Here is a 13,826-nt window from a genome sequence, read left to right on the forward strand (position 1 = left end):
AATATATGATATTTTTGTCTACATTTGTGTGTGAGTGTGTGTCTATACCCTTACACTTTTTTCTGGTAAACCATTTGAAAGGAAGTTGCAGACATCATGAGAGGTCAGCCCTAAATACTATCAGAATGCAACTCCTAAGAATAAATCAGATGGAGTGTGGGGGAGGGAGGGAGAGAGAGAGAGAGAAACATCAATGTGAAAGAGACACATTGACTGGCTGCCTCTTACATGACCCCATCCAGGGCCAGGGATGAACTGAAACTGAGGATTCCAAAATGGCAGCAGAGTGGAAGCTACATAGACAATCTCCCAGGACCAAACTGGAATTACAACTAAAATAAAGACAAATCGTCAGGAAAAAGCAACAGAAAAGCAGCTTGCGAAGATCATGTAACCAGGGACATTGAATCGAGCCTGGTTTGTACAGTAATATTTGATAATAAGGTTTGAAAGAATTACCATATGGTCCAGCAATTATACTACTTGTTATAACCCAAAATAATTGAGCAGATATATAAATAGATGTATACTAATGTTCATAGCAGCATTATTTGCAATAACCAAAAGGTAAAAATAATGCAAGTTCTTGCATCACACAGGTGAATATATAAACCAAATTGATACCTGTTACAATATGGATGAATATCAGAAACATTATACTATGTGCAATGTCAAACATGAAAAAAAAGTTTCATATGATTGCACTAATATATATCTGTAATAGACAAATTTATATAGACAGAACACAGAATAGAAACTAAAAGCGGTTTGGGGAAGAAAGAAATGGGCAGCTATAGTTTAATGGATACAGTTTCAATTTATAAATAATTAAAAAGTTCTAGTAATACTGTTAATGATTACAGAATTGTGGGTGTATTAATGCCATTGAATTTACACTTAAACATAACTAACAAGGTAAATTTTATGTATTTTTATAATAAAATAATAAATACTATTACAAAAAAAAAAGAATAAAGACATTCTCCCACCTAACCACACCACCATTATTATACCTTAAAAAATTCAGTCACTCCCTCATCAATTCCACTCTTGATTCCATATCCAAATTTCCTCAATTGCTCGAAATATATTTTTATAGCTATTTTCCCCCTAATCCAGGATCCAATCAAGATGAGCACATTGCATTTGGTCGTTGTCTCCTTAACCTTTTAAAATCTAGAATGCTCTCCCTTCTTTTCCCATGATAATAATTTTTAAAGACTTCTACCAGCTGTCATCCAGAATAGGCCAAATTCTGCATTTTTCTGATTGTTTCCTCATGCTTAGATTCACATTAAATATTTTTGTCAAGAATATTACATAGGTGAGGGTCCAGGGTTCAAGTAAGAATACTACATAGGTGACACTGTATACTCATACACACACCAGGCTGTCTTATTGGGGATGCTAAGTTTGATCTCTTGGTTAATGTGGGGTCTGCCAGGTTTCTCCACCGTAAAGAAATATTTTCCCATCTAATTTATAATTAAGCAGCTGGGTGCTATGTTGAATGTGTTGTTTTTTGTTTGTTTGTTTGTTTGTTTGTTTGTTTGTAAAAGACAAGCCAAAATAAAAGCATCAAGATACAAGCAAGTTTATCTAGAGAGTTTATTTACTGTTTGATGAAATATAAATGCCAGTCTTTTCTATATTGAGTCACATCTTCACATAGGATTTAATTTTTAAAGTCAACAAAGAGGGCAAAAATCACATATGGCCAAAATTATACCCTTGAAAAGCTCTTTTGAAGGCACCAGAATGGAACCTGGCATTTTATCTTTCAACAGGTTTCAGTTTTTTTGCTTTGCTGGTGCTTTTTCAGTGTTTCTTAAGTTAAATATCAGATAGAATAGTTGGCTATGTTTAAGGGCCTTGATGTATTTAAGAAGTGTATCTCAAAACTTGAGGATTGTACTACGAAGAGGCACAAGGGGACAAAGACAAAGAGAGGGAAGAGCTTAGCAACATCTCCCAAACTACACTGTAGGCTCTATGAACAAAATGCACCGGAGGAAGAACCACCCATACTATGTGCACCGGAGGAAGAACCACCCATACTATCTATGTGCACCGGAGGAAGAACCACCCATACTATGTGCACCAGAGGAAGAACCATCCATACGATTTAAGTTGTTATATCTTTCTTTCTCTTTCTCCCCTACCATTCTCCTGGATGGGAGTATTAGATCCCTTAAAGATTGAACGCATATATAATGAGAAGCACCCATATTATCAAGTTAGTTCTTTCCATACTAGTAAGAAACTTCACACTAAACAAAGGCAATGGAGAAATATGTTAGAAGTCAGAGGATATTCCTGAATAATATGGACTCAAAATAGGGACCTCAGAATGTCACCAGGTTCATAGGCAGGCTTCTGTTTAACCTAGGCTTGCTAATTATTAGGTAAGGTAGTAAAAGCTGTAGTCCCAAATTCAAAACCCTATCACTTCACTCTAATCCTCTTCTTCCTCCCAAGGGTTGGAGCAGCACAGCAATGAGATGCCAAGAAAAATTATTTAAATGTATCAAGACTATTTAAAAATCAATAACTGCGTAAGAATGAGGTAAAGAATATGAACAGGCAATCCACAGAAAAGAAAATACAAATTTCCCTTAAATGTAAGGTAAGATGCTAAACATGGACACAATTAAAGAAATGGAAAATAAAACGATGCTGAGAAAATCAGACTGGCAAAAAAGTCTGACAACGCATCGTGTTGATGAAGATGTGGGGAAGCAGGCACACCCATACACTGCTAGAAGAGTATTCCTTCCAAGGAAGGTAACCTGGCTCTCAAAATTATAAAAATGCATCCCTTCTGACAGATCCTGGAAGGGACATATAAGAATTGATAATACTAGTTTCTTCCAAACAGGGGCACTGAGGGGCTGAAGGAAAGAAAGAACATTAAAGTATATGAATACATTAAATAAATGAATAACATTTACATTTCAAAAATAATAATGAAACATATTGACAAGAGACACAAGTTTGCCTCAGGATGACCACGTTGAAAAGTCTGAGCTCAGACACGGAGTGCTGTGTGCCACCACCCCCTGCCCCGGCATCTCTCAGTCCATGACTCTTCTGCAGATCTAAAGTTTCTGAAGCAACATTCTTTCATTCGGGCAATTTTTATTGAGGGCCTACTATGTAGCAGGTACTGTTCTAGTCATTGAGGTATCAAAAGTAAACAAAACAGACAAAAAGTCCTGTTATCATGGTGCTTATATTCTATTGAAGGAGACAGTCAATAAATGAAATACATAAAAATATGTATTGTGTCAAATAGTCGCAAGGGCTGAGAAGAAAAATACAAAGTAGGGAAGGGGACAGAAGTGAGGAAGTTGGGAGTGAAGGTAGGGGAGGCTTTAGGTGAGCAGATCAGGAAGAGCTGGTTGAAGAGGATGACTTTTGAGTAAAGATCTAAAGAAAGTAAGGAAGCAAACCAGGTAGATATCTGGGCCAAAAGCATTTCATTCAGAGGGAACAGCAAATAAAAAGGCCCAGAGGTAGGAATGTGCCTGGTATAGTTAATGAATAGCAAAGAGGCCATGTGACTAGAGCTGAGTAAATGTAGAAGAGTAACAGAAGATGATAAATGGTTGGGGGGGTATCATGTGGGATCTTCAGCTTTTACTCTGACTGAGATGGAAAGCCCTTGATGTGTTTGAGAAGAGGACTAAATAGCTAACTTGCATTTTAACGAGAGCACTGGCTGCTGTGTGACCAACAGAATGAAAGAGGGCAAAGGGCAGAAGCAGGAAGGCTATCGCCTTAACCCAGGGTTCAGATGATAGCAGCCTGCGGGGCGGTGGGGATGGTGAGAAGTGGCTGAATGCTGGATGTACTTTGAAGATAGAGACACAAGCAGATTTGCTGACGAGCTGAATATATGATATGTGGAAAAAATCAGAAGCTCAGTTCCAGACGTTTCACATTTTAGATGTTTGCTAAACATTCAAGTGGAGATGAACAAGTGGGCTGTTGGAGTTCAAAGGAAAAGTCAGACTAGAAGTACAAATTTGGCAGTGATTTTATAACAGTGGCATTTAAAGCCAAGAGGTTGGATGAGATCACCTAGGGAAGGAGTATAAATAGAAAAGAGCCCCCAGGCGTGAAGGAATCACCATTTTAGATCATTTTTGCCAAAGGTTCCTATTTTCCTTCTTCAAGAATTCCAGCTACAGTATGACAACCCTATGAGAATGAACAGTGTAACTTAAGTCATTTCACAGAATTTGGCTCTCCAGACCGAGGTGTGGTATAAGTCCACCTCTTCCCCACAGACTGGACTGGACCTCAAATGACTAACACTTCACATAGTGCCACTCACCTTTCAAAGTAAGCTGAGACTTCTCAAAAGGCAGGGCCACTCCTGCCCGGCTGGAGCTGGCAGATGCCATGTCATCACCAGGAAACTGCAAGACAAACACAACAGTAGGTTTAGAGAATATCTGATAAGAGACTGAGGAACTGGACCCAATTTTAATATCTGAGTTTAAAGAGACAGAAGCAAAAAAATATAAACCTCGAAGCAACTGTGGCCATGCTACTTCGAGCAGAGTGGTGGGGTCTGTTTTATGATGGCTACTGAACCTGGACAGGTCTGACCAGCCCAAGAACACTGTTATATCAAAGTCTGGAAGAGAAAGGGCCTAATATAACATCTCCAAAAAGAAAGCTGCATTTCAACAATAAAAAAAAATCATCATCATCCACTTTTTATCATGGGCAAAAGATCTAAATAAACAGTTGTCCAAAGAAGATATTCACACAAATGGCCAAAAAGCACATAAAAAGATACTCAGGCCCTCGCCAGTTTGACTCAGCGGTTAGAGCGTCGGCCTGTGTACCAGAGAGTCCTGGGTTCAGTTCCCGCTAAGGGCACATACCTTGGTTGCAGTTTGTCCCCAGCCCCGGTTGGGGTCATGTGGGTGGCAACCATTCGATGTGTCTCTCTGGCATCGATGTTTCTCTCTCTCTCTTCCCCCACTATCTTCTCCCTGCCACTCTATCTGAAGATAAATGCAAAAATGTCCTCAAGTGAGGATTAAAAAAAAAAAAAAAAGATACTTGACATTATTAGTCATAAAGTGTCCCTGTCACTCCATCTTCGCAAGAAGTCTATCATGCACTCTGAATGGATCTTTTTACTCATATGTGATTTTGTAACATTGTAAACTGTCACTTGGAAAATATTGGTTCATTGAGTTATGCAGATATTCCAAATGTCATTATACCATATCAAATTTTGTTCATTTCACTATACAATATCAAAAAAAATGACATTTGTGAATGTCACCAGTGATCTCATCAAACAAGCCTTTAAATACTGGGAAGCTGTCAGCTCTTGGTGGTAGATGTAAATGTTCTAAAATTCTAATTTTCACTTAAAAATTCATATTTTATAATCAGCAATAGATACCGTCAGTTGTTTTCCCTGAACTGACTGGCTCACTTCATTCATTTTCAATAAAATACTGCCAAATATTCAAATCTAGTACCTTTAGTTGATCTGTTAGTTTTTTTAAGTAAAAAAAGGTATTTCATGAAAAAAGCCACTAATTCAGCTCTCGATTCAAACACTCATACCAGGGTTTTTTCTCAACACAACCTGTATACCTCGGGATGCAGAAGTGCTCCAGGCATATTTCTCAGTTCACCACACAGAATATTGAAAAGACATGTACTCAAGAGTCAAGACTTAAATTAATTTACACTACTTCATCAAGCACATTTTTTTAAGTGAAGCTGGCTATTTCTATTCTTTTTATTGAGTGTGCTGTGTTGAGGAATACCATGACAACAGCACAGACTGGTGGCATTGCCCTGATCCATGCTATGGCACCAACATTTTACTCACTTTTGCTTTTACATCATTGGTGCAAATATAATCATAGTGAAGAAGGCAAATAAAGTTATTATGAAAATAATTTTGATCTTGCAAAACCCTAAAAGTCTCAGGGGCCACCAGAGTCTGAGGACCACACTTGAGAACTGCTGCTATAAAAACACTGTAAAGCCCTGGCCAGTTTGGCTCAGCGGTTAGAGCGTCGGCCTGCGGTCCGGAGAGACCCGGGTTCGGTTCCCGCTAAGGGCACGTACTTCGGTTGCAGTTTGTCCCCGGCCCTGGTTGGTCGTGTGGGTGGCAGCCACTCGATATGTCCCTTCACGTCGATGTTTCTCTCTCTCTCTCCCTTCCTCTCTCTCCCTCCCACTCTATCTGTACAAAAAATGGAAAAATATCCTCGGGTGAGGATTAAAAAAAAAAAAAAAACACACTAAAATTCCTACTCTATTTAACATAATTAATATCTACTTTCATCCTATTTATATCTGTTCTCTCCTCCTAACTTCCTACCTTAAAGAGCTGTTCTGTTTTAAAACATGGTTATTGCCCTGGCCAGTTTTGCTCAGTGGTTAGAGCGTCGGCTTGCGAACCAATGAGTCACAGGTTCGATTCCAGTCAAGGTACGAGAGTGGAAGATGGCAGTGGGCAGGACCAGATGGGGGGTGAGTATGTGAGAGAGTGAGCGAGTGTGTAGGAGAGTGTGAGTGGATGTGAAGGTGGATGACCAAACTCATGCAGTGCAGAGACATGGAGCAGAAGGTTCCTGAGCTGTGGACAGAGCAGCCGGCTACCGCGGTAAACAGCTCTTCAGGGCGCTTCTCCCTATGCCTCGGGGAGGTCCCACCATTTTGGAAGATCCTGGGTCTCCCTGGGAGGAGGCAGTGGGAGCGGCTAGGGTCTGGCAACCTGATCCCACCAGCACACCTGGCATCATCAGACCAGTGCACACTCTGTGTCAACACAGACCGGTGCACAGTAGTGGTGATGGTTGCGGAAGCCGCAGACAGCTGGGAGCCCAGCACCATGCCCCCCATAGTACAAGCCCCATCACAGTCCAGATATACCCCCAGCAACAGAGGCTGGGGAGCAGACATCCATCCCCAGGCAACAGAAGCACAGACCAGCAGCTGAGACCCATCCCCAAAAACTACAGCAAAAGCTGAGCAGGAGTTGAGCCCCACAGGGCAGCAGCACTCCCCAGCCACCAGCGGCGGGACCTGGGGCTCCACAGAGGCCTGTGCTGTCCAGCAGCTCACAAGAGCAGTGGGAAGCTGGAGCCCAAGAGAGATTGGTGTGATCCAGCTGCCCACCCACGGGAACTGCAGGGTGCGGGTGCACCAGAGAGGCCTGTGCGACCCAGCAGGGACTGTGCGATCTAGTTACCCACAGGATCTGCGGGGTGCTGAAACACCAGAGAGGCCTGTACAACCCAGCAGGGATTGTGCAATCTAGTTACCCACGGGACCTGTGGGGTGCTGAAACACCAGAGAGGCCTGTGCAACCCAGCAGGGACTGTGCGATCTAGTTACCCACAGGATCTGCGGGGTGCTGAAACACCAGAGAGGCCTGTACAACCCAGCAGGGATTGTGCAATCTAGTTACCCACGGGACCTGTGGGGTGCTGAAGCACCAGAGAGGCCTGTGCGACCCAGCAGGGACTGTGCGATCTAGTTACCCACAGGATCTGCGGGGTGCTGAAACACCAGAGAGGCCTGTACAACCCAGCAGGGATTGTGCAATCTAGTTACCCACGGGACCTGTGGGGTGCTGAAGCACCAGAGAGGCCTGTGCGACCCAGTAGCCCATAACAAAGGCATAGAACCGGGTCCCCAAAGGGACTGTGCAATCCAGTTACCCGCGGGACCTACATGGGGCGGGGACACCAGAGAAGCCTGTGAGACCCAGCTGCTTACAAGATAGATGTAGAGGATGTGAAAATGGAGGCGGAGTGAATACAAGCTATACAGACGATCTCCCAGGATCAAAGGGCAATTACAACTAAAATAAAGACAAATCCTTGGAAAAAAGCAACAGAAAAGCAGCAGGACAGGACCATATAACCAGGGACACTGGTAGGATCTGTGGAGGCGCAAGAGTGTGGTGGGCTGGGAGCCCACGGACAGCAGCAGTCTTAGCTGTGAGCAGCTCTGTTAGAGAATAAAGACCAAGCCCGCTCCACAGCGCAGAGTGGAGACAGAGCACTAAAATAGCCACAGCCACTCACCTGGGGGCTACGCCAGAGGGAGCACAGACTGGGCTGGAACTCTGTGGGGACAACTGGGATTTGGAGGGCACTCAGAGTTTTTGCTCAGTTGTGGCCACAAAGGACGGTGGCCAGTGTGCTACTTCCCAGAGCTGTGGGAAAAAGCAGCAGCCACCCCTCAGAGATTCATTTCTTTCCCAGGTGAGGCAAAGAAATGCAAATTGAGCCCTGGCTAGTTTGGCTCAGCGACTAGAGCGTCAGCCTGTGGTCCAGAGAGACCCAGGTTCGGTCCCACTAAGGTCACGTATCTCGATTGCAGTTTATCCCCGGCCCTGGTTGGTCGTGTGGGTAGCAACCACTCGATGTGTCCCTTTCACGTCGATGTTTCTCTCTCTCTCTCTCTCTCTCTCTCTCTCTCGCTCGCTCTCGCTCTCGATCTCTCGCTCTCGCTCTCACTCTCTTCCTCTCTCTCCCTTCCACACTATCTGAACAAAAAAATGTCCTTGGGTTAGGATAAAAAAAAGAAAAGAAAAAAGAAATGCAAATTGAGGCTCATTAACAACCACCATCTATCCCACCCTCTGGAAATCCTCTTATGCAGAACACCAGGGCTATATTCTAAGGCACTGAATAACTGGGACTACTAGCATCCAGGAAAAAGCTAGAGGATAACTGAACATTTCCTGGGCTTGCAAATCTACCCAGGAAAGTAAAACTTGACAGTGATTTTTAACGTGGGCCCGCCAAGGCCAATCCAAACCCAGTAGAGGGAGCCACAAACAGCAGAACACCAACACCCACAGGGAATATTTGGCAGGCTCCAAAACCCACTGAGATAGCCAAAATGGTGAAACAAAGAAACAAATCCCAAATGAAAGAACAAGAGAACTCTATCAAAGATGAGATCAATAAAATGCAGTTAAGCAAATTATCAGAGGTAGAGTTCAGAGCCATGATCTTGAGGAAGCTCAACAGCATGAGTAAGGACATCAGAACCATAAGTAAAGATATAGAAACATTGGAAACCAACCAAGTGGAAATGAAGAATGATATAGCAGAAATAAAGAACACATTGGAAGGACTAACCAGCGGAGTAGAGGAAGCTGAGGACTGGATCAGTGAATTAGAAGACAGGATAGAAAAAAATGAACCAATCAGAAAAACAAAAGGAAAAAAACAATTAAAAAACAGGAAGATAGCTTAAGAGAACTGTGAGACAACTGGAAACGTATTAACATTCGCATCATAGGAGTCCCTGAAGAGAAAGAAAAAGGGCAAGAGTTAGAAAATACATTTGAAGAAATAGTGACAGAAAACTTTCCTAACTTGGTGAAGGAAGAAGGCATTCAAGTTCAAGAAGCACAGAGAGCCCCAAGTAAGAAGAACCCAAACAGGCCCAAACCAAAACACATAGTAATCAAAATGCCAAAAATTAAAGACAAAGAGAGAATCCGAAAGGCAGCAAGAGATAAGCCACAGGTTACCTACAAAGGAAACCCCATAAGGCTCTCAGCTGATTTCTCACAAGAAACACTACAGGCCAGAAGGGAATGGCATGAAATAATCAAGGTCATGAAAAACAAGGATCTGAATCCAAGACTACTCTACCCAGCAAGGCTATCATTCAAAATAGAAGGTCAAAAAAGGCTTCCCATACAAAAAAGGCTAAGGGAATACATTAGCACCAAACCAGCACTGCAAGAAATGTTAAAAGGACTGCTGTAATTAGCAGTAGAAATGGGAAGAAAAATAGAACCACACTAAACAAAAATGGCAATAAATAAGTACATATCAATTATCACATTAAATGCGAATGGTTTGAATGCTCCAATAAAAAGACACAGAGTAGCTGACTGGATAAGAAAGCATGACTCACATATATGTTGCTTACAAGAGATCCACCTCATGACAAAAGACTCAATTGGTTGAAAGTGAAGGGATGGAAAAAATCTTTCAAGCAAACAGAAAGGAAAAAAAAGCTGGGGTAGCAATACTCGTATCTGATAAAGTAGATTTCAAAATGAAGGCCATAACTAGAGACAAGAAGGCCACTACATAATATTGAAAGAATCTATCCAACAGGAAGATATAACCTTTGGTAAACATATATGCACCCAATATAGAAGCACCAACATATATTAAAAATCTTCTGGAGGACTTCAAAGGAGAAATTGACAGCAATACAATCATAACAGGGGACTTCAACACCCCGCTGACATCACTGGATAGATCATCCTGACAAAAAATTAGCAAGAAAACATAGACTCTAAATGAAGCGTTAGATAAAATGGATTTAATAGATATCTACAGAGAATTATACCCCAAAACTAGAGAATTCACATTCTTCTCAAGTGTACATGGAACATTCTCAAAGATAGCCCACATGTTAGAGAACAAACAAAGTCTCTACAAATTCAAGAAGACTGAAATCATATCAAGCATCATCTCAGATCACAATAGCATGAAACTAGAAATCAATTGCAACAAGAACATGCAAAGACATTTGAACACATGGAGACTAAATAGCATGTTATTAAACAATGAATGGGTAACCATGGAGATCAAGGAAGAAATTAAAAACTTCCTGGAAACCAATGAAAATGAACACACAACAACACAAAATCTATGGGATGCAGAGAAAGCAGTTCTGAGAAGGAAGTTCATAACACTGCAGGCCTACCTCAAGAAACACGAAAAATTTCTAATAGACTATCTAACCTCACAACTGAAAGAACTAGAAAGCAAACAAAAAGAAAACCCCAGAGCAAATAGAAGGAAGGAAATAGTAAAGATCAGAGCAGAAATAAATGACATAGAGACCAAAAAAAAACAATACAAAGGATCAATGAAACAAAGAGCTGGTTTTTCGAAAAGAGAAACAAGATTGATGGACCCTTAGCAAGACTCACCAAGAAACAAAGAGAGGAAACCCAAATACACAAAATCAGAAATGAAAGAGAAGTAACAACGGACACCACAGAAGTACAAAAGATCGTTAACAACTACTATGAACAATTATATGGCAACAAATTCTACAATCTAAGTGAAATGGACAAATTTCTAGAAACACATAGTCTCCCAAAACTGGACTGGGAAGAGATAGAAAACTTCAACAGACCGAAAACAACTAAGGAAATTAAAGAGGTAATCAAGACTCTCCCAGCAAACAAAAGCCCAGGCCTGGATGGCTTCACGGGGGAGTTTAACCATACATTCAAAGAAGAACTAATACCCATTGTCCTCAAACTATTTCAAAAAATTCAAGAAGAAGGAAGACTTCCAAACACATTTTATGAGGCCAGCATAATTCTAATTCCAAAACCAGAAAAAGACACTACAAAGAAAGAAAACTACAGGCCAATATCCCTGATGAACATAGACGCCAAAATCCTGAACAACATACTAGCAAATCGAATCCAGCAATACATCAAAAAATTATTCACCATGACCAAGTGGGATTTATCCCAGGGATGCAAAGCTGGTACAATATTCGCAAATCAATAAATGTGATACACCACATAAACAAAATGAAAGATAAAAATCATATAATCATATCAATAGATGCTAAAAAGGCATTCGAGCCCTGGCCAGTTTGGCTCAGCAGTTAGAGCATCGGCCTGTGGTCCAAAGAGACCCAGGTTTGGTTCCCGCAAAGGGCATGTACCTCGGTTGCGGTTTGTCCTCGGCCCTGGATGGGTCGTGCGGGTGGCAACCACTCAATGTGTCCCTTTCACGTCGATGTTTCTCTCTCTCTCTCTCTCTCTCTCTCTCTCTCTCTCTCTCTCTCTCTTCCTGTCTCTCCCTCCTACTATGTATGAACAAAAAACGAAAAAATGTCCTCGGGTTAGGATTAAAAAAAAGAAAAAGCATTCGACAAAATCCAGCATCCATTTCTGATAAAAACACTCAACAATCTGGGAATAGAGGGATCATATCTCAACATAATAAAGGCCACATATGAAAGACCTACAGTCAACATCATACTCAATGGGCAAAAATTAAAGCATTTCCCTTCAGAACAGAAACAAGACAAGGATGCCCGCTTTCACCACTCTTATTTGACATAGTACTGGAAGTCTTAGCCACAGCAATCAGACAGGAAGAAAAAATAAAAGGGATCCAAATTGGAAAGGAGGAAGTGAAATTGTCATTATTCGCAGATGACATGATACTATACGTAGAAAACCCCAAAGACTCCATAAAAAATTTACTAGACTTAATAAATGAATTTGGCAAAGTAGCAGCATACAAAATTAATGTCAAGAAATCGACAGCATTCTTATACACCAATGATGAACTCACAGAAGGAGAAACTAAAAAAACAATCCCATTTACCATCGCAGCAAAAAAATTAAGATACCTAGGAATAAACTTAACCAAAGAAATAAAGGACCTATTCACAGAAAACTACAGGTCATTGAAAAAAGAAATAGAGGAAGATATAAAAAAGTGGAAGCACATACCTTGTTCATGGATTGGAAGAATCAACATCATTAAAATGTCCATACTACCCAAAGCAATCTATAGATTCAATGCAATCCCCATCAAAATACCAACAACATACTTCACAGAACTAGAACAAATACTTCAAAAGTTCATATGGAACCAAAAAAGACCCCAAATAGCCACAGCAATCTTGAAAAAGAACAACAAAGTTGGAGGGATCACATTACCAGATTTCAGGTTATACTACAAAGCCACTGTAATCAAAACAGCCTAGTATTGGCACAAGAACAGGCACATAGATCAATGGAACAGAATAGAGAACCCAGAAATGGACCCAAGTCAATATGCTCAATAAATATCTGACAAAGGGGGCAAGAGCATACAGTGTAGTAAAGACAACCTCTTTAATAAATGGTGTTGGGAAAATTGGACAGCTACATGCAAAAAACTGAAACTAGACCATCAATTTACACCATACACAAGAATAAACTCAAAATGGATAAAAGACTTAAATGTGGCTCATGAATCCATAAAAATCCTAGAAGAAAATGTAGGAAACAAAATTTCAGACATAAATTTCATACGGAGCAAAATTTTCACTGATACATCACCTAAGGCAACAGAAACAAAGGAGAAAATGAACACATGGGACTACATCGAACTCAAAACCTTCTGCACAGCAAAAGAAATAACCACCAAAATGGAAAGGCAACCCACTCTATGGGAGAGCATAATTGCCAATTACACATCAGATAAGGGGTTAATTTCCTATATATAGAGTGAGTGCTCATACAGCTCAACAAAAGGAAGACAAAGAATCCCATTAAAAAATGGGCAGAGGAACTAAATAGACACCTCCCCAAACAGGACATACGAATGGCCCAGAGACATATGAAGAAACGCTCAACATCACTAATCATCAGAGAGATGCAAATTAAAACAACAATGAGGTATCACCTCACACCTGTCAGAATGGCCGCCATCAACAAACCATCAAACAACAAGTGTTGGTGAGGGTATGGATAAAAGGGGACTCTAGTACACTGCTGGTGGGAATGCAGACAGGTGCAGCCACTATGGAAAACAATATGGTGTTACCTCAAAAAATTAAAAATTGAACTGCCATTTGACCCAGTGATCCTGCTTCTAGGAATATACCCTAAGAAGCCTGAAACACCAATCAGAAAGGATATATGTACCCTCATGTTTGCAGCAGCACTATTTACAATAGCTAAGATCTGGAAAACAGCCCAAATGTCCATCAGTAGACAAATGGATAAAAAAGCTGTGGTACAGCCCCGGCCGATTTGGCTCAGTGGT

At 41.1% G+C, this 13,826-nt stretch overlaps 1 protein-coding gene across 2 annotated transcripts in view; it reads right to left on the bottom strand.

Annotated features, from left to right (window-relative positions):
* Positions 1–13,826, bottom strand: part of WWP2 (WW domain containing E3 ubiquitin protein ligase 2) — a 176,505-nt gene that overhangs the window by 143,593 nt on the left and 19,086 nt on the right. For both annotated transcript variants that reach the window (XM_036275724.1, XM_036275725.1), the window contains exon 2: positions 4,340–4,424. Coding sequence is in view for 1 of the 2 variants with exons in the window: in XM_036275725.1 (XP_036131618.1) it covers positions 4,340–4,409 (70 nt within the window). In the remaining variant the exon portion in view is untranslated. The remainder of the gene's footprint in view (positions 1–4,339; positions 4,425–13,826) is intronic.

Source organism: Molossus molossus, unplaced genomic scaffold (assembly GCF_014108415.1).
Source record: "Molossus molossus isolate mMolMol1 unplaced genomic scaffold, mMolMol1.p scaffold_m16_p_21, whole genome shotgun sequence".
In the NCBI taxonomy this organism is placed as follows: domain Eukaryota; kingdom Metazoa; phylum Chordata; class Mammalia; order Chiroptera; family Molossidae; genus Molossus; species Molossus molossus.